This window comes from Streptopelia decaocto (assembly GCF_964273445.1).
Source record: "Streptopelia decaocto genome assembly, chromosome: 7".
NCBI lineage: Eukaryota > Metazoa > Chordata > Aves > Columbiformes > Columbidae > Streptopelia > Streptopelia decaocto.
In genome coordinates, this window is record NC_138661.1 from 47,455,667 (window position 1) to 47,477,660 (window position 21,994).

The 21,994-nt window shown below is 39.6% G+C and overlaps 1 protein-coding gene across 5 annotated transcripts in view; it reads right to left on the bottom strand.

Annotated features, from left to right (window-relative positions):
• Positions 1–5,662: 5,662 nt before the first annotated feature.
• LDLRAD3 (low density lipoprotein receptor class A domain containing 3) overlaps positions 5,663–21,994 on the bottom strand; it is a 128,586-nt gene continuing 112,254 nt past the window's right edge. For all 5 annotated transcript variants that reach the window (XM_082057531.1, XM_082057528.1, XM_082057527.1 and 2 more), the window contains 2 exons: positions 11,658–12,003; positions 5,663–10,029 (listed from right to left, as the gene is read on the bottom strand). In XM_082057531.1, coding sequence (XP_081913657.1) covers positions 9,768–10,029; positions 11,658–12,003 — 608 coding nt within the window. In that variant the 3' untranslated portion in view covers positions 5,663–9,767. The remainder of the gene's footprint in view (positions 10,030–11,657; positions 12,004–21,994) is intronic.

The window sequence follows — 21,994 nt, forward strand, 5'->3', positions numbered from 1 at the left end:
TGACCTTGACCTGCCTTTTTTCTTCATAGCAGCTGTTTTGATGGAGCATGCAGATTGACTTGTCCCCTGCAGCACCTCCAAGTTAGTTGAACTACCTTCCTCAATATTGTTGTTTGGTTCTACCTGCAGAGCCTCATACCTGTTGTACAAGGGAACCTGGGAAGGTAGGGTAGTCACAGCAGAGACACTCCTCTTTCTGCACCAGGCAGGAACATTCTGCCATTGCCCCCTATCCCTCAAGTCACTACATTTCACCATGCAGAGAGAAGGTAGGGAGTCCTCTGAACTGTGTGCCCTGTCTATGTCCTGGGCCTTTCTGAGGGAGGATAGGGTGTGACTCCAGTGGTCTATCTCCCTCTCACACTCCCTGATACTCCCCAACCTACTCACCTCCTCTCAGAGTTCTGCCACTAAGCAGAGGAGTTCCTCTACCTGGTCACACCTCCCACAGCTGTGCTCACTGCTGCCATCTGGTATTGGTGTAAGAGCAGGGCACACCCTGCAGGCTGACACCTGGGTGGAAACATCCTCCCACTGCATCTTGGTCCAGACAGCTGCATCACTTGTGGTGGGGGCCAACCTTATGGAAGCCATGGCTTTCTGCTGGGTGGATACCATTACTCCCTGGTTGAGCTGGCAGACCTTCTCCACCCTTCCTGTGCACCCTTCCGCGCAAACTGCCTCATCCAGCTTTGTTTGCAGTGCTCCTGGTTACTAGGGCTCCCTAGGCTGCCTTTTATAACCATGGTCACCATTGCCCCGGCAATCCACAGGTCTCATCAGTGACTTTAATGATAGCTGGCAGCTCCTGACACTGCCCTGGTGTTCCCTTGTTTTGGGAAACCATCCCTGTTCAAGATCTGCTGCTTTGCTGCAGACTGGGTTGGCTCCAGAGCAGCTCCACTTGGCAGTGGTGAGGCTGTGCCTCAAATACTGTGTTCAGTTTTGGGACCCTCACTACAAAAAAAAGACATTGAGGTACTGGAAAGAGTTCAGAGAAGGACCACAAAGCTGGTCTAGAGAACAAATCTTATGAGGAGCTGTTGAGGGATCTGTGGCTGTTTAGCCTGAAGGAGGATCAGGGGAAACCTTATTGCTGTCTACAACCACCTGAAAGGAGGTTGTAGCATGGAGGATGTTGGTCTCTTCTCCCAAGTAGCAAGTGATAGGGCAAGAGGAAATGGCCTCAAGTTGCACCAGAGAAAGTTTAGATTGGATATTAGGAGAAATGACTTCACGGAAAGGGTTGTAAAGCAGTGGAACAGGCTGCCCGGGGAAGTGGTTGAGTCACTACCCCTGGAGGTGTTTAAAAGACACATAGATGAGGTTCTTAGGGACACGGTTCAGTGCCAGATTTAAGTTTATGGTTGGGCCTGACGATCTTGAGGGTGTCTTGCAACCAGAATGACTCTATGACTCTAGATACCTAGAGGTTAGAAGAAAATATGGAATTCAAATATTTGTTTCTTATTTTCAATCGATGTCCAGATTTTTAAAAAAGGAAGAGAACTTGAAACAATTACCTGCAGGTCCAGACTTACCTCTTTTTTTTTTTTTCATTAAGTGTGCAAAAATCTTCTGTTAAATTGAATGAATTGAAAAGATTAAAAATGGATGCACAAGACAATACTACCCACTGGTAAGGAAGCTGGATCTTGGAAGACATGGGTTCTGTTATTCTTGAAATTCATCTTGATGTCTCTCCCTGTCTCAGGTTTCCCCACTTGAAAAACAGTGCAAATCCTCCTCTCGTCCCTGCAACTGTGTGCTGTTGGATGGAAATGAAATTAACTTTCTTCATGCAGTTAGAAACTCTCCTCCCAGGACTTGCTGCACAGCACAGATGGAGTTAGTGAGGAAATGCATTGAGTATTTAATTTATTTTATTTTATTTTTATTTTTTAAATTTTATACATATAATTATTATTGGCATTAGTACATTAGTATTATTTATCTATTTTATTAAACTGTTCTTATGTCAATCCAGGAGGTTCTCCATTCCCTTTGGATTCACTTTCCTACTTGGGGGTGGGGGGAGTGAGCAAGCAGCTGTCATGGTTTTGATTGCTAGTTTGGGTTAAATCATGACTAACTGATAAAAAGGAATAGAGTGATTAGTTACTTGAAAAACATTCCTTCAACAAAGCAGCCTGAGAATTTCTGGCTAGCTTCCTGAAGGAAGGTGACAATGTGTCTAGAATGATTTTCACATATTTCTGGTATCAGATACCTGACAGTGCTACCAAAACCATAACAGCCCAGGCTCATGGCACAGGAATTTCTAACCTTGACCTGCAAGCAGCTCCTAGAAACTGGCTTTGCTCATGAAGATCTGCTGCATCTCTCAGATGCACTTGGTTGTTGTTTTTTTTATTCCTGTAGGAGCCTAGGTTTGATTTTATCTATGTAATCTATGTCTTAACCAGCATATCTAGCACAACACCTTGAAAATGGATATTTAAGACAGCTCCATTATTTCTGAAGCAGAGTACTCTCCAAATTTACTGCTTCTGCTAACTCCTCTGCTCTGCACAGACTGCCAAGGAAGAACAATAAATACAGCAACAGATGCACAGAGAATTCTTGCTCTTGACTTTGCATTGCATTGAGTGAACAGAAACTAGCAAAAGAGCAGCCAATTATCAGCCGTGTTTCCTTAGTCTGCAAACACACCTGTTGTGCAGCATTTAAGTATTTCTTATTCAGGTATAACAGATGGAACACTTACAAAACTTCCAAAGGGGTTATAACTGTGTCTAGCCACAAACCTTACTATCTTCCCCTTACACCGCATATTTGCAAGCTAGTGCTGCTTTGGATACAGTGTTGAGTGAACAGTATTTTCTAAGATAATTCTGTCACAAATGAAGAAAAATCTACTCTGTCAAATAAAACATCATACTTCATCACTGTACTGCAACATGACTTACATTTGTCAAGGAAATACTAGATATTCCAAGTAAGTGCAATAGTCCATTCATTCAAATGGATGCTACCAGGGTGCTCCTTTAGAAGTGAGCTGGTTTCAGTCAAGCTGAGCTATTGCTCCTATTGTTCTTACATGTGCTGGTTTGACCAAAAGCAAGTTAATTCTCTCCATGCAGTTAGAAGCCTTTCTTTATTGTAGCTTGCATGGTCACGGTTTAGATGTAGTTTGAGAACAAGAAGGTAACACCCCAGGACAGAGTTAATGTTTTTAATTGCTCTAGTCTGAGCCAAGGGCTCTGAGCACTCTGCCCACAGGTGTGAGGCAGCTAGGAAGAGGGGCATGGATGGGGCAGACCTTGACTGACATCCAGACTGATCAATAAGAAGGTTCCATGACATTAGCATCATGCTTCTTGTTTAACCAGAGACAGAATCTTCCAGCCAAACTTGGAGTGCCTTGAAGCTGGGATGGAGACCTGTTTGGGGGAGTTTTGTTTGTGAGTTTCTTTAGTTAGGCCTTCTGTCACCCTGCTGTTTTGCAGAGGCCTCTGGGCGTTCCTACCTTTTTCTCTCTTTTTTTCTCCAGGATTGGCTGCTCGGGACCAGGTGCTGCTTCTTGGGACTGGCTGCTCAGTGTAGAGGAGTTAGTGAGGAATATTTTGCATTCTGTTTCCATTTTATACATATTAGTAATAGTAGTAGTATATTAGTGTTATTTTGTTATTTTATTAAACTGTATTTATCTCAATCCACAAGTTTCTCCCTTCCCTTTTCATTCTCTCCCCTATTTGGGGGTAGCATGAGGAGGGGGTGGGTGAGTGGCTATCATGGTTATATTGCTAGCTCAGGTTCAACGATGACATTGTGGTATCAGGTAATGAGACATGACATTTTTTACCTCATGGTAACTAGCAGGAGATAGCTACTTAAAACAAACAAACAAAAAACACAAACAAAAAAACCCAACAAACCAAAACAACCAACAAACAAACAAAACCAAAAACCAAAAGAGGTAGTTACCTGTACAGTGACTGTTGGGAAGCATATAGGAAGTGATGGTCCCAAATCAGCTCTCAGTGAAAAGAAGTCTTCTGCATGGTATCCAGCACCCAAGCAACTTCACTACTCAACCACTTTGTGTCCACTCCCACAGAAATGCTAAGGGCTGGATCAGCCACAAAACTGCTTTACTTTTTTATCTGCAGTAGTCCCCTCAGTAAGGCTGTAAGGAATACTGTTGAGGTTTGAGAAGCAGAAACTCATGTTTCAATTCACCTATTCACAGTTTGGCAGATAAACAGAGAAAAATCCCTAGAGAGATCAATCTAGTACTTTTCCGAAGTGCTTTATGCAATCTGCATACCCTCAACTTTGCTTTGAAAAGCAAAGAAGAGCTGTGAAATTCACATGAAAATGCCTTAACTTCAGCTAATAAAAGCACATAATTTTGGACTACAGGTCCTGAACAAGTGAAAAGCTGCTTAGTTCTCTCACCAATAGATAACTGAGGCTGAAAGATTAGGAAACTGCTTGCAAATCAGCAAGAAAAGATGCCGCCCTCAGAAATCACTGCAGAAATAAAACTGTGTATTTAATTTTCAGGCGTAAAAATTAAGATCTTTAAAGAAATTGAAGCAGAGAGAATAAAAATTATTAATCAGGTAGCTCAGCTGGAGAGTGTGCTATTTATTTTCATAAGTGGCTGTCTTCCGAATCAACATTTCTTAAGCATAGCTCTTGCTGGGATTGAATAAGCCAGCTTCAAGAAGCCAGCATTCCCTCCCCCGCAGAGAGCCCATTGCGGCTGCACCAACAGCTCTGTCTCCTTTGTGCCACTGGTGTGAATTTTGGATCCACAGTTATTTATTCGAGGCAGTTTGCCACCATCAAAGATTACCATCTGAGAATTTCAGTGAGGGTATATGACTTAAATAATGACAAAACTGACATGCATTTGTGAAGGTAGCAAATGGAGATGAGTCATGGAAGTGAAATACGTCAACCTCTATATACTAATACAGACTGAAATATTGAGATGTAACAGTTGAACCTGTTCTCATTATTCTGTGGAAATAAATTTGTAACATAAGGGGTACTTCTTAATGCTAGTCCTTTGAGTGACAAGACTGTCTCTAGTGAGCCACCTTCACAAGAAGAGTGGCTATGATCCAGATGTCAAGCAGGGCTGGATGGTTCCCATGATAGTGGTGGTGCCTGGGAAAAGTGCCCTGACATAGGACTTCAGCCAGACATGCAGCCTGCCCAAGAGCATCCTAGATCTTGCTCATGTGTCTGGCACATGGGTCACGGACCTGGAGATAAACAGGGATATTGTGCTCATAACATCAGTGGCAGGTGGAGAGGGGAAGGTAGAAGCTAATGCTAAAGGCCCCTTAGCTCTGCTAGTAAATCTGCATGCAGCAACCAGCAGAGTAACAATCTCTGCTGAAGCCTCTAGAGCTTTGCTACATAGCAGACAACAAAACACGACTGTTTCAGACGCCTCATCTTTGATAATACAAACAGAAGGGCAAAATGAGAGACATATGTATCAGTATATTTTTATACACATATGTACATGTGGATTTCCAAAATAATTTCCTTTTAAAAATATGTTTTAAACCCACACAGATTTAACAAAGCTTAACACTGACTGCAAAAGCAGCTGGATGAAGCCTCAGGTAGGAGGCTATAAAACCAAAAGAACAGAGACTTCACGAAGTGGGGGACATCATTGCTTGGGAACAGTATTAAAACATCCACTTTATTCAAGAATACAGAACACATTTTTGACGATTTCCAGTTTACAAAAGTTTAAGACAAGGTTGGGTTTCAATAGAGAAGCTCCACTAAAGCCCTTATGTAATATCTCAATTTCAAGTTGACAAAACCCCTCAAATCAGAAAAATAACGGACAAATGAAGGCCACAGTCCTGTACTGGGCTACATTCAGGCAGAATCGAGCACGGTATCAAAATTTTTTCTGGAGTCACATATTCTACTACATGGGTGAAATATAGCCTTGTGTTACTAAAAAAATATTTCAGATCTCATACAAACTGCAAGAAGAGCACTTGTCTTATTTTAGTTCCAGGCATTATATGCAAAATAGCTTCCGAGGACCGACAGTGAGGAACAGTACTTGCCATCTGATCACCATGTTAAAAATACAGCATTAAATTCTTCCTTCATTTATACAATTTTAAATATTCATTAAAAATGAAATTCAGAAGTCTCCTTCTATCCTTTTCATTGTTAATAGTTTTTCTTATCTACTAAAACCATTTGTCTTTCCTAAAATGTCTAAAAAGCACACAAGATTAACAACCTGCAGCATTAATGAAAATGAGAGTAATTGTCTCTTTTCTCCACCCAGCTTCTGTATGCATCACAAGGGCCCTATTAGCTGTATCAAAGTGAAGTGGTGTAAATAAAACTGATTTGACTTTAAAGGAGAGAAAGAATGAATGCAGTTATTTAAAAAATCGCAAAGCACTCAGTGTTGTCATGTATGTCATTGTAGATGAAAAGTAAAAACAATTATTCACAGGCTCTCTATTAAAGACATTACTGCCAGTTTTCCATTAGCACAATACCAAAGAAGTAAAATGTAATTTGCCTTACAAGGAACTTCAGGTTATTGTCAAGTGGATTCGCTAATGGCCTAATTTTACATATACAGCATTCTGACTTCAGCAGAGGTTACAGATACTCAAAACTCCCGAAATTTGTTTACCTCAAATAGTAATTTCTTCAAATTGTTTTGTTGGAATCAAATATATTAATATCTGTCCACTCAATAATGCAGTATTATGCTGTATTAACACTACTAAAAATGACACGTTATAAACCATTTTGGTGTGATACTACAGCAATTTCCAAAGAAACCAGCTAGCAAATCTGTTCTACAAACCAGAAAACTAAGATGAACCCCCCCCTTAAAGTTTTAGCATGCCTTTTTGGAACAAGATACTCCTCAAATTTCTGTGGTCCCCATAAATAACAAAAAAGAGGAAGACAAGACTTATTTATCTTTTTGGATCTCTAGACAATGATATGTAACAACATCCAGAAATGTAGTTAAACAGCCTCCCACCAAATCAACATTCAACCAGAAAGGCACAATCTCCTTTTGTAACTTGTATTCTCAAAAACTAAAAGATACCTATACAAAGATAAGTACACCCTTAGCCAGAAGGGAAAACTTCACACCATTTAGAATGTTTCCCCCCCCCCTTTTTTTTTTTGTGAAGTCCAAATGGATTATCTTTATGCAAAAGTTACATGAATATATACAACCTGAAAGAGTATTTTTTTTAATATATATACATATATGACAGTGACTGACACAGAAGGCAGAAGAAGCAGGCTATATCCACTCTTTTCCCACGTCTTAGGAATGCAAGGCAGTGTTTTTCAGGTGCCATAGGCAAACAGTATTTGGTTTGCACACACCTTGGTGTCTTAGAACACATGTGGTAAAATGCAGTCCCCCATGGAAAGATTGTGTGAGGATATGTGCCATGTAAGTTACATTGGACACAATGATTTAATTTCACTAATACAGCCTTTGGCAACTTTAAAACTAAAAAGATGCCTAATTCTAATGAAACTACTGCAAACTTTTCAACAGTATGTTTTAAAGTCAAATATAATGTTTAAAAAACTGTAACAGAAAAATGTTAAGGCTAATTCTGATACAGCATTACATAGCTCTCTTAAAGAGGCCAAGCAGAGCCTAAATGAAAGGCAAAAGGGACAGTGGGGCCCGGTGCTCACAGGAGACAGCCCTGCACCCACCTTCACTATTAGCTCAGCTATGTACTCAAATTTAATCTACTTGTAAAATAAAGAATAACTGTCTGCGAAGTGCCAATGGAAACCTTCTGCTTATTAAGGTGGATGGAGTCATTAATTAGCCAAATCTTGCTTTGTGAAGGACAGCATAATTACACTGCTTTTGCCCCCAGCAAGGATGAAATCCGGCCCTATCTTGTACATTGCTTTACAAGGACCTAGGAGCATCTTCAACAACACACTTCAAGACAAGCTGCTTAAGCCTGGAATAAAAGACTGTCGCTGATCTGCTTCCAAAGTCAGCCAAGCCCATCAGCATTAGAATTCTCCAGTGCTCCTCACTGTGTCATCTCTTATATACCATGACAGTAGACTCCAGAGCTGGAAATAAAAAAAATAAAAAAAAAAAAGGCCACAAAAAAATTGAGGTCTATGTGTGGGAACTGAGACTAAACTCAACTTACTACCCTACTGACACTCAAGCTCAAAAATTCTTGGGTTCTGAGCATAACCTTTGGGTAGAAGAAGTTACCCTAGAATGATGGGAAGAAAGTAGAGGGTGTGGGCAGTTAGCTTCCTTCATTTCATGTTTATTACATGGAATGAGGAATTTGAAATGTGTCTGACAGACAAATAGAAATAATTTTTCAAGGTAAATTTCCCTCTGGACAAAAGAAAGACACTGCATTGTTTTCTGTATACTGAGCAGAAGCACTGGACTGCAGTGGCATTTAAATTTACTGCTTGCCTTCCTCTTGCCTCTCTGAATACCTTTACCTCTGAGATGCTTTCACATGGGTGATTCAACACTGCACTGAAACACACTTCACAGGAGACCATTCTAAGAGTTAGAACAAAACAGACACAAATAATTCTGGTTTACTGTAGAAGCTAGAATTTCAACCAAATGAACACAAATAATGGCAAACTCCATTAAAAAAAAAAATCCTAAGTGAAACTTTGACATTTCACAGTTCTACTGGTGCAGTAGAACTAAATCTATGAAATATACTGTGAAATATACTACTTACATACATAGACATAGTATTAAACATGTGTATCCATGCATGTATGCATACATGCCATGCTGTAGTCAGGGTCAACAAGTCCAGCGCATTTCACTACATGACCTGCTTTCAGTAACAAGTATAGCAAACTAGTCATTCACACTAAAGCTTTCCACGATGAGTGTTTGCCTCAGGCTGGTATTGGTGTTCAAGAAATAGCTGAGGTTTTTTTTGTGTTTTTTTTTTTTTTTAATTTATTTAGTTGTTTGTTATCGTTGTCTTTTTTTTGGTTTTTTGTTTTTAAGAAGGAACACGTGGATTAATGTTGTTTTGCCACACTTGAAAAGAAGTCTTGCGCTGATTTGTTGAGATGCTTCAGTGCCTCTGTACTCAGCCTTGAAGTCTGACAGATAAGTCAACCTTTGTGGTGTTCCTGAGAAAACCCATGCAAATTTGGCCTAGATATTACCATCTGGGAAAAAGCCCTCGTTTGCTCAGTTAGAGAGTTGCTGAAAACTACATTCACAGTGAGAATGTTCCAGAATGAAGAGAAGAGTCAGACCTCCAAGCAGAAAGACTGCCTCTCATGTGCTTCAACAACCACCAGCTGGCATTGGGCAGTAAGAACAAACAGTTCATATGTCAGCAGGATGGGAGGCAGTCTGAAAACAGCAGTCTTTCTGGCAGAGTTTTTGTGCGCAACACTTTTATATATTATACATGCACATATATACATTCATGTACAGTAAACAGTCCAAGAAATACATCACATCAGTTCTTTGACATAGCACTGATGTTTCTCTTATTAGTTTGAACTGGAACTTGCTCGCAGAAATATTGTGGAGAGCTAATGTGACTATAGGTTTAGCTCTCACAGCTCTGTCTTTGGTGAGCCCAAAATGCTGAATTGAAATACTAATTGGATTCAAATCAAGTCATCATTCAGATGCATGTTCCCCTGAAACCTATTAGCAGATTAACCTATACAGACTTGAAAAAGTAAATGCCTTCCTGCTATCCCAAATCCTGAAGAAGTTACACTTCTCTTTCAGCAATGTGGTTGACCAGAGAATTACTCCGATCTGCTGTCCTCTCGAGAAGAGTTCTGTTGCCATCCAGACTGTCATGGATGCCTCTTGTCCAACTGCTAGCTGTGCCCAGAGGGCTTCCTGCCATGGGGGCATCTGTGCTCACCAAGCTTCCTGTCTGAGATCGGTAAGGAGGAAGATCTGGCTGATCAGGGGATTCAGATTCAGAACAATAAGGTGGTGGAGGAAGGTCAAACCAAGGAGGTCTGCTGTAAGATACACAACATAGTGAGAGGTTACTGAAAACAGTTGTATGGAAGAAATCAGATAGTTTTCCAGTAATGAAAAAAAAACCAAACAGTATTTCTTAGCCTTTCCATGATATCTCTCAGGATATCTCAAACAGACCTGCCTACATTATTCAAAACATCCACATGACTACTGGGCAGCAAGGTTTCTGGTCAAGATGCAACATAGCTAGTTACATCCTGCTTAACACTCTACACTCTGATTTTCATGGGTATGCACTTCCAACAAATCTCAGCTTACACTCAGAGAAGTAAGCATACTGTATAGCATTTATGCAACCTGAGAAAGCACTTTAAAAGAAATAAGGTAAGTAGTGGATTTACACCTATAGATAATTATGTGAACACAAGAAAACTCTGAGGAAACCTCCATTGTGTGACAAAGATTAATGGTTTATGATTTACAAATAAATAACAAACTAAATTGTCCACATGACAAATCACTTTTGCTGTCAAGATATCACATGCAGAGCAACTGCTAAGTAGGCATAGACGACTACAGGATTCAAGAACACTGTTTCTGGTTCTGACAGTAAAAAAGTTAAGGGACTGAAGAGTTTAGCAGATTCATAAATAGGTCCTGAGAGCAATCAGCTCTGAAATTGCTTATGTTTTGTATCAGTGCGTGTGAGAAGTGATTACAATCCTCACAGCTGCTCATTTTGTTGTCCTTATTAATGAAAAGATACTATTATGTCTACATTAAGACAAGGAGCTGCTGCCAAATGCATCAGAGAATAGGAATGTACATGATTATACTATCTTTCTTAGATCCCAGAGTTCATCCTAAAAAATATCGAAAGGGTGACAGTGAAAAATCTGGATCATTAAAGTTCATACTATGTCCTGTTTATGTACAGGAGATGTCACTCTAGGAGTTTTGTGTGGAAAGACTTTACAGACAGATTAAAATGAAGGCTAATTACCTAAAATAAAACCCGTGTCTTAACTACAAAAATATAACCCAAACCACACTCATACACCAGAATTCAAAGTACTTTCAGCTATTTAAAATGAGAACAATGCTTTACATTTCAGAGTCATGTTCTTTTCTTCTGTTGGCAAAGGGAGACTAGTGCAGAGCAGAGGGACTATAAAATTCGTTATGCAAGAACTGAAGACCTCTTACCTTTATACACTTACCACATATGATCAAGATAATTAAAAAAAAAAATACTATGAGCTACAACCTAGATTTTTTTTTGCAAAACTCTAAATTCATTTTTCATGCTTTGATTCCAGACTAGCACAGGATACCACTACTAGCCAAGTGATGCATTTCTCTGCATTCTCCTGCCATCCTCAAAATCTCTACTACCAACAACATGTGCTAAGAGAACATGACTTAAGTTTGCCTTAAATCCCTTTAATATCAGTAACAGTAGGGGGACCTGAGGAACATGAATTTTTCATGTGCCAGAGAAACTCAAATTTACCCAAATTTGGACCTATGTATGTGACAGAATTGCAATGTTGTACTTCTGTCAAAAGCAGTAATAAGGACAAATGGGGAGCAGAGGCACAGATTAACAGAGCTGCAACCAGTAGCATGAAACTTTGGTGACCACAGAATCAGGTCGTGTACATACCTTTGGTCAAGCACAGCCTCTGTATAAGATGGCGGAGAGTCCAGGTCCACTGGCCTGTGGTAGGCCTGGTTGGACATGTACTGGATCCCATTGTTGACATTGTAGGTGACGCTGCAGTGGTGTGGGTGATCGAGGACCACCAGCCGGGACAGCAGGACAGGGTGCTGCAGCCGATGCACTGGCAGGGTCATGAGGTTGTTGCGTTTACGTTGGTGATGCAGGACTAAGGCAAGAAAGGCTACCACAAGTACGAAAATGACAGAGCTACCAATGATAGCATAGGTAATACTAGGGTAGTAGAGCAGCTGATTTTCTGAGGTCACGTAATCTTGGCCGCTGCCTACGTCTGCAAGACAAAAGGAAACCTCCAATTTGTTTCAAATATAAAAGTGCTCTTACTTGACATACGCTGCGTTTTCGGCTAATGCACTGTGTGAAAAAAGCAAGTTTTCCCTTTTTCTTTGGATTATGAAAAATTAGCTTATTAAAAGCATATGCTTGCAAATCAGATGGCTGACTACTACTCGACTCGGTCCATCCTGACCTACTAAAAGTGCCAGCAGACAAGCTAGGAAGAGACAAAAACACACACCGTAGTAGGAAGCACGTGCACTGTCATCTCCCCTATCCCTACTTATCAGCCATAACTTTTTGTTTCCAGAAGTGAGACACCCAGTTCTGAAGCATAAGCATAGTACCTCAGCTGTACCCAGCAAAGCACACTAAAATCAGAGATATACAAGTCCTGATCTTCACTTTTAATGATAACTTGCAGTGCAGTCCAACTTCACATGGAGTTTATAAAGAAAGGCAGCAACTACCTCCTGCTCCACAGATCTAACAGTCCAAAATAAGTATGGGAGAAAATACAGATAGCTGCTCAGTAAAGGGTGGTTATTTGGATATTAGTGATCAGAAGACCTCCTGCTGGAAAAAATTCAAAAGAAGAAAGGATGTTGGAACAGCAAAACCTACAACGTAAGCCTGGTAGATGTGTTACAAATAAGAGATGTGAAAGTCTAAAAGCAAAGAGTGCAGTGAAAGAAGTAAATGGTAAAACCAAACCAACCGAACAAACAACAAAAAAACCTAAACCAAACCAAACCAAACAACCCCTAACCAAACAAAAAAACAGGTTAGGATAGAATGAGGAAAAGAAAAACATGAGCTGGGCTGAGGGCATGGAAGATCACACAGTGAGCTTCAGTTTGAGACAGAAATGGTAAAAGGAATGGCTGGAACTGGTAACCGAGTACCAGGGAGCAGCAGCATGACCCTAAACAGCATTATTATAGGGATGATGAGAACATCAGCTCAGAAGAGGTACTTCAGATAGCATGTAGTATGTGTTTTACTTGCAGAAGGCACTGAGGAATTGGCAAAGTTACCCAAACTTGTAAGAGAAGTTACAGTTGGATTTGTTCAGAGGCATAATAGAGGAGAACCCTGCCTGGGTTCTGGGCCCAGAGAAGCAAAAGGTAAAGGACAACAACTGAATGGATCTTGAACTCCATGCAAATCTTTTGAGGAAACATAATAAAGAGAAAAAAAAATGAAAAGGAAGAAAGAGGGTCAGAAAAGCAAAATGGCATAAACACACTGACATGACTCTGCCACACTCAAGGCCAGTGTCAGCACCACGGAACTATGTTCCCACAACTCCATTTCAGCACCCTGTTCCCTAGGTCTTACAGCCTTTGAATACTGTTTTCTTTTTTTTTTTTTTTTGTGTAGAATTTCTATTTCTGTGCAGGCTGTACCTCCGTATAGCCTCAATAAGAAAAATACTATTCTAGTACAATACAGTCATCTACCTCAAGAAAAATGAGAGGCTGAGCAGAAAACAAATAAAACGATCCCAAACCCTTGACCTCCAAAATCCACAGAATTACAAGAGCATGATTCATCCAAATTCTTCATTTCCTACTGCAGAAGGCTGGGACAGTAAATCTTAACATACGATTTTCCTTTCTTTCACCTAACAACTAAAACTGCTTTTTGGTCACTGACTGTGTCTGTCACAATAAAGAACTTTCCTCAAGCACCCATTGTTCTGCATCAAGATGCTTTGGGTATTTCTCCCAATATTTGGTTTTGGCAGTTCACTTCCATTGTTAAACACCAAACCACATTTTCCAGCATCACTATAAATAACTTATGCATTAGTTAAGTAAGATATACCACAGTTTTCTTGATACCTACTGTCACACCTCAGTGAGGATACTTACTAAATTTATTTCCCCCATACAACTATGCAGAAGAGAAAGCAGAAATCATTGTTACCAGTCAACACCAGGTCTGGTTCACTCAACAAAGTGAATAAAGTCTGCATGAAGAATGTAAATCAAAGCGAAAGGGAGGAAAGGAATTCAAATGCATTAATGATTTTAATTACAGCTCATCACATATTACTGTAGCTTCTTTAATACACTCCTTAAATTCACCAGCTGAGAAATTCATTAATGCCACATATCACAGACAAGGTCCAGTGTAGGAAGCATAGTGACAAGCAGATAATTTTTATGCAAATATCAACAAGTTTATTTGCAAGGAATGACCCATGGATGAATACCACTTCCTGCAATTCCTTAGTGCAAGGAAGGTATATGTATTATAACATCCCAATAAAAGACCACAAGACTTGGCTCACTGGTTGCAGCGCACTGGTGTAAGACAGAGAACAAGATGCCTTTGCAGACTTGACTTGACCTAATTAGTTAACTTGGGATCATTCTGCAGCAGTACAGTCCCATCTTACTGAAAGGGAAGAAAAATGAGATAAGTGAATTATATGTCAATTTCTTTTCTAAACTTTTTAGGTTATCCATCTGTTTATGACACAATATTCTAGGTCCTAGATGAAAAGCCTCCATAAATCCAAACAAACTATATGGCTGAAGAAAAAATACTTTGTCAAAAGCCAGATGGGATATGGTGACCAGCTTTACGTCAGTCTGGAACAAAACATCTATTTTATCTGGTCTTATGATTCTTTTCATACAACAACAGCCCACATACCTTGCAGAGACCTTGTGTAACTTCAGTTAACATGCTGTTTTGGAGCTTTAGGATTACTGTGGTTAATGTAACATCATTTGTTTTCCAGTAACTCTCTATTCCTTTTCAGGTTTTTGTATCTGTTGCTTATACTCCCAATTAGTTCACTGTATCTCTGAGAACAAGAGCAGTCTAAGGGCATGCCTACATCAGGGACGGTGGGTCTGTGTAGAGATCTCTGAACCAGAAGTATAGCTGTGATGGTGCTTTTTTGAATAGTGCTATCTGGTGCAGCCTTTGAACTGGCCAACACAACAATATTGCTTTTGGAATCTGAATTAGCATCTCTATCAGTTCAGCTAGTTCTAGCCTGCGTCTAACATGGAGCTGCACTGAGGACTACAGATACCCTGTGAAGAGGAAAGAAGTTGATTTATCTGTCAAATGATTGCTCTTGTGGCCTGTGCAGTGCTGAGTACTTACTCTCGCCATGCAAACAATCCATCTCCCTAAACATGCATGTCTTTATACCTTTACAGGAACAGACATAGAGTGCACTGTATCTGAGATGGAGTTTTGTCTAGGAAGATTCAGGTATCATCAAAACAAAGTCCTCTTCCACCACCATAACAACCTTATTCTTGCCATACAGGTGGGGTTTCTGGGCCAAGAAGACACAATCTTAAGGGGATGCTCACAAATGAAGGTGTTTTGCTTCTGCTGTGGTGTAGTTTAAACCAAGAAAGACCAACTTGCATCTAACCCCCCCTTTCTAGCCAGGTCAGTAAGTGCAAGCCCGCAAAAGATGAAAGGAACATTACCTGAGCCAATCAGCACTGCTTGGCTTGTAGCTTTTGGAGAGTGCATTTCCCATTCAAGGAAAAGAAAGAAACTGCCCTTAGTGGTCTTCAAAATAATGCTCTAAGCAAGAAAACTGCTCTATAGCACAGCTAAAACAAAAGCAGCAGAACTATGAGACAGTTTTACATACAAGCGACTTTCACATCAAGTTTTTTCTTCATCTTACTATATATCTGATCATGTTGAAATTAGTAACTTCTTGGTAATTCCTTGATAACATTCAGTTTTTTTGTAGAGCCAGGTGAGTATATAGAGGTGTGGAAGGGAATGTCAGGTACCTAGCTGAGATTGCCCAATGAACCTTGATCCACTTTGTGCACATCGTAATAGGGAGAAGGTGAAAGATAACACCTGAAAAGTCTTAGCTGGACATGCACAACTATTTTAGAAATAAAAAGCCATTACTCTTTAGTTCAGCTCTAGTAACTTTCAGCAAACATTTACACATCACAGAAGTCACTGAATTGAATTTCTTGATAATTCATCTTCTCTGAGAAGAAGCAGGTATCATCCAGGCTGGCTAAAACGTTCTGTCTGCTGTACTATGAAATGCAAATTCACAAAAAAAGGTGAGTGGGCAAGCTACTTTAGCTTAAATTCATGCCTTCCCCCGCCCCGAGAAGATCTGTTTTCTAATCATGCCACGTATAAACAGTTTATCAATGGCACTTATGCCTATTAAACCCTATTATTTGGGAAATGCTGAATTTGCAGACTAGAGATTTTTGGAGTGTAAAAAGCTTTGTTAATAATGTAGGAAAACACTGATAAAGGAAACATAATGCGTTGTGCTCAGAGGGCTGTCTTATTGACTGTGAACAAATGTGCTGTCTCAAAGATTTTAAAAAGATTGGAGAGTAACTGCATTAACTCTGCCAGACACAGGGATGAGGGGCTGTTATTTTATTTTTTGCAATCCTCAAGCCTGGCTTTTCACAGTTCATCGGAGAAAAAGCTTTTCAGATACATAATCTGAGCAGACATCTGTAGCCTTAACGAGCACAAGTCACGGTCCATCTCCAACAAAGACGCTACTGTAACAACACATTGAAATTCCAACTAATTCAAGAGCAGAGCTGCAGCTTGGAAGGTTAAAGCCACAAAAATCAAATAGGGAAAGGCAGAGACTCTGCACATTATTTACTTTTTGCGCCAGGAGATCCTAGGGCATGCTGCTAAGTGTCCAAAACCTCTTAAATTTCTCATCCTTGATGAGTTTATGTTCCACTAAAATATGTCTTATGTAGATTTTGTGCACTGGACTTCCAGAATATTCTTTATTCCAGTGATTTCCTTTCTAATGCAGTTCTTTTTTGCCCTATTGCCCTTCTCCAAGCTACAAACAAGATCTAACACAGAGAACACAGCACCTTGACTTCATGGAGTTTCATGCTCAGTTACCATTTGTTCCCCTCCCCAAGCAACTTTGTATTTTCCTTAGACACCAAAGACAAAGATGTTTTCAACTGCATTCAAAGTGTGTTTCTGCCCTGCTTAGGGTTTCTCCGTTCCACACACAGAAGATATATTTGTTAACAGATGTGTTGCACGTACTAAACAGACCTTATCTATGGAAATTGACCAAACTAATACAATATCATTACATTTTTGCTTACCAGGTACTTGGTAAACAGGTAACATTTCTGGAAAAGCAGCAAGATGAAACCCCAGGCTCTTTCCAGGCACATCTACAACACTGATGGCTTCACATCCAGACAACCACTGATCTGCACATATGTACTGGCTTGAAATGTTTTAACCTGTGCTATTCACAAGTGTCCTTAATATCCATGGACCAGAATCACAGCAGCCAGCACAGCCCTTGAGCTATGACGTGGGAGCAGAGGGCAGCTCTATTTCCAGCTTTTGAAGTTGCTCATCGGGTCATTTTCTCTACATCTGCCTGGCTCCCTGCCCTGCTGTCCCCATCTTGAAAACCAGATAATGATGTTCTTGGGCTCTCTGACCATTCTCCCAAGCTCTTCTGTACTGACAAGACCAACATTTTCCTGAAAAGCATATTTTAAATATTAGTCATTAAGTCTAAATTCCACTAGGTGCTCTGTCTTGTCTGTTTTTTCAGATGACTGAAAAGACATTCATGACCTTGCCTGCATAAACAGAATAGGACATCTCAATATAGAGAACTTATCCATCCATTCATTCATATAGGTTTTTTAAATTCTTATTGGTTTTTAGTGTAGCACCTTGGAGCTCTAGCAATGAAATAGGATTTCTCTGTATAATGTACTGTACAAGCTCTGAAAAGATGACAGCCATTGTTCCAAAGAATTTGAAGCTAAGCAGAAAACTTGGAACTATATATAGTTATAAGTCTACGCAACTAGTCAGCGAGATACAGATAAACCTCAAGACCGCATTAGTCAGCAGAATTAGCAGCAGTCTCATCACATCTCATTCAGTGCATCAAAATGTGTGTGTTATCCATGCCCTCCTTTTCAGACGTAAACCCCTCATCCTGATCACATGTTATAAAACCAGTGCTTTCAAGTCTTTGCAGCTGCTGAAAAGGCAGCTGAGTCATCAGACTGAAGATCAAGAGCCTCACCTCTCACATGCCCTCCTTTTTATGTTCTGCAGTGTAGGATAATTATTCCATGCACTTCACACACGACAGTTTAAACATTAAAAAAAGAAAAAAAAAAAAAAAGAAAAGAGGAAAGCAGCAAACTGAGCAAATAAATAGAAAACTAAGAAATACTTAGCAGTTGCCATTAAAACTGAAGTTCTAGAATAAATGTGGCAGCAATGTAAAAACCTGCAAAGCCAAAATCTGCCATCAAGCATGGAAACAAAAGGTCCAGGCTTGGTAGCTGGATGGAAGCCAAGGAGAGAATTAAAGTGTTACTCCAATGCAATTCAGGATCACTCCAACATTGATCTAAGCAGCACTTCTGGACTGCTTGACTTTTGACATTTTGGAATTGCCTGCTCCTGGACTTTTAGGACGTGGTACTTAAGAACTGACCAGCCCTGATGGACCCCAGCACCTTCAAAAGCTTTTCCCAGGTGACCTTAAAAAAATCTACAAGCCTTAGAAGTTGCCCATGCATTCATAAAGGCAGGAGGATCTCATCTCCTCCTTTAATGCATACAGAAAACTTGGATAGCTTTCTTCTTTGGATGGACTCAGCATAACATCGCAGACAGTAAATCAAGATATTATAGTACCTGGGACTGTATCCAGAACATTAATTCCTCTTTTCGAAATATGCATTATAAAAATGTTGGTCTCACTTCAGCAAGTTTTCATATAAATAGATTAAGCAAAAAAAAATCTTTAATTACAGAATTATGAAAATTGCTGCAGTTCATGAAAGGTTGTTTATTCAGCACTGCTAAACACAGCCCATTGAATGGGTGAGTGCCAGATGTTATTCTCACTGAAGATGGAAGTCTTGCTTTTTGTTTCCACAGAGATTGTGGAAACATTTATTTTACCTTTGACCCTGGCTGACCGACTGAACTAGTCATACTGAATTGTGCAATTCTTGATAAAAAAAGCATGTGTACAATGCAAGAAAGAAAAAAGTATTTTGAAGTTTGTATTAAGAGGCAAGAATCATAATTCTTAATCACTGTGTCAAGATAAGTACTGTATGCAAGGACAAACGAAGAGACTTTTGGTAGCATACTTATAGTTAACATTCTGTGTGGCAAGACTGGAGGCAAATAATAATGATTAGTATAGCTAAGCATAGTTTAAAAGGCACTGAATTAGCTAATGTGTCACATAAAAATGAACCTTTATTGACAGAATACTCATCTAAAGAATAGCAGTGGTAAAGAAGGTTAATAGAAAACTGGCTTACCACAAGCAAATTATATTAAATGTATTGTAGCATGATTCTACAAAAGCCCAATGGAACCACCTTTGAATGCTGGCATCCTCTTTTGGCCAGCGTATTTGAAGAAAAACAAAATTAGTTTGGTCAGAGTACATCATGAGAAACAAAGATGATGAATGGGAAAACCAGGCTTAAATATTGAGAGAGAAAAATTAAGATTTAGTCTTGAGAAAATATGAGTAAGAGGACACATGACTTAAGTATTTATAATAGCCACAAGTTATAAAAAATAAGCTCAGTGACTCATTTTTAGATTGTTGGGCAGACCAGAAAGGCAACAAGGGTAAAAGGGAATAGATGCAGGACAAATTTAATGATACACTTCACAGAAAGAAGAGAAAATACATTAAATGGCATTTTGTGACTACATTTAAACAAAAGCTGAGAGACCATGTAGAGTATGTGCTGGGGAATAACCATATCATGTGGGAAAAGCTTCTAGGGAGCACCTTTTGTAATAGCTGAGACACGTTTCCATACACAGACCCGTAAGAGCACCTGCGGTAATTTCAAAAATCAATCTTAAAACAAAAAAGGTTAAGAGTTGTCCTGGTTTTGTTAAAAACAAGACCAGTTTCTCTTTTAGTGAGTTTTCCTTTTGTCTAAGTTCTTCTAAGTAACTGCAGTTTTCTGAATTTGGCTGCATGTTTTTTCAGACACTCTTTGCTCAGGAGCTGATAACAGTAGCAATGGTCTGCAGAAGAGACCCAGGTTTAGACTTATGGCTATGGTAGCCAAGGTTACTGATAAATTTAGAATGTTCCGTAAGTGAGAGGGGCGTATTTGCAAGGAGGGGCGAACACAACAGGTGACTAAAATTGACCAACTAAGTATTCCATCCCATCCACGTCATACACCCTATAAAAGGGGGAGATCACAAGGGTGATCTCTTCCACCACAGCTGGCATCTGGAAGAGGACTCTGCCTGTCATACCTGCAATCTGAGGCCTGGTTCCAGACCCTGCATCCCTGAATCCAGTTCCAGTTTGCTGCAGAGTCCAGCCCATGACTGGGCTGCAGCTGCCCTGCAGCTGTAGGAGCAACACCAGCTCCACCGTGGGCAACGCTGCACTGCCCCAGGAAATTCAAGATTGGTTTTGTATATTTTGTATTATTTTCTTTATTAAATAGTAGCACTAGTAAAGCATTTTTAACTTTGCCCAACTTGCAAGTTTCTCTCCCTTTTCCTCCTATTGCCTTTCCTTAGTGAGGGGGGAGGGGATTAACAGAGAGCATCTGCCATGGTTTACCATCGCCATGCAGTAAGCAGTGATAGAGTTCATGTTAATTTCAAACAAGAAGAAACAAAACCATTTACTACTACTCCTTTATAGTACAAATGCAAATAACTAACTATACTATTTCTTCGAGTATTTTCAGACAAATCACAGAAAAGTTACAGTAATCCAACAAGACAGGTAAACATATTCCATACATGAAAAGCAAGACTTAAATAAGTTGAGGAGCTAAAAATTGTCAGCCAGGATCAGAAATGGGAAGTCCCAGCTTCCTTCAGCCATACCCTGCTCTTGATATACACACTTTAATGGATTATTTACTTTTACTTTACTATCATAAAGGAGGCAGATTTATTGATTTACTCTTAAGATGCACCTTATTGTTCTTGAGCAACTCAGTACTGCCTTCCCCAGCACTCTGTGGTATGACTTAATGTGCGTATATATCAGCTGAAAAACTGGATTAAACACGAATTAGGAAATAAAATTTAAAATTAACAAAATCACACTGGGTTCTAGACTAAGTGGAACATACCAAATATCTAGAAAATATTGAATAAAAACCCAAACCAAATCACACCTACACACTCCTCTCACCTCCTCACTCCCTTTACAAACTATTTTTTCAGCTAATTTATCTTCCTATAGATAAAGAACACATAAAAAAGACCTCTAGAAGCTAAGGGCCTGGCTCTAATCTAAACATCACTGTGTAAATCAGTCACTCTTCCCTCATATTACTAAAGATCATGATGGCTGCTCCACTTCATACTCACCTATGCAACTCCACATCTTTCTCTTTGAACATTTTAAATACACACACACACACACACACACAAAAGCTGCAATTTGCTTCCATTGGGCTTTTCACAGAACTTCCAAGAGGTGGAAAATTGAAATTTAATGGTTACCTACGACTCATGAACTGACAGATGACCTGGGAGACCTTACATAAGAAAAACAGATCCTAAAAAGTAATTTCCACACTCGGGTGTTAACTACTCTTGGGAGTTTCACCGCAGTTTTAAGGGATTAAAACAAAGAACAGCCTCCATAACTAAGCCAGCTAAAAGTTTAATTAAATACAATTGCTTGCTGTGCTTCCCTTCCTCATACAGCCTCATACATATTCATCACTGTAATTACAGCAGAGAAAAACTCCACAACTAATTATGCTATGCTTCTCATCTTCTATATGCCTGGATTTTTTTTTTTACATAATTATTACTGAAATTAATGGTGAGTTAGCTAATTTTGCACTTTGTCCTTTCAAGCTCGATTGAAAATTAAAATTTTTCAAACCAAGGTGTTCTTGTAAGCATAGTGCTTCTACCTCACATGGTGCTATACACCAAAATGTTATTTTAATTGC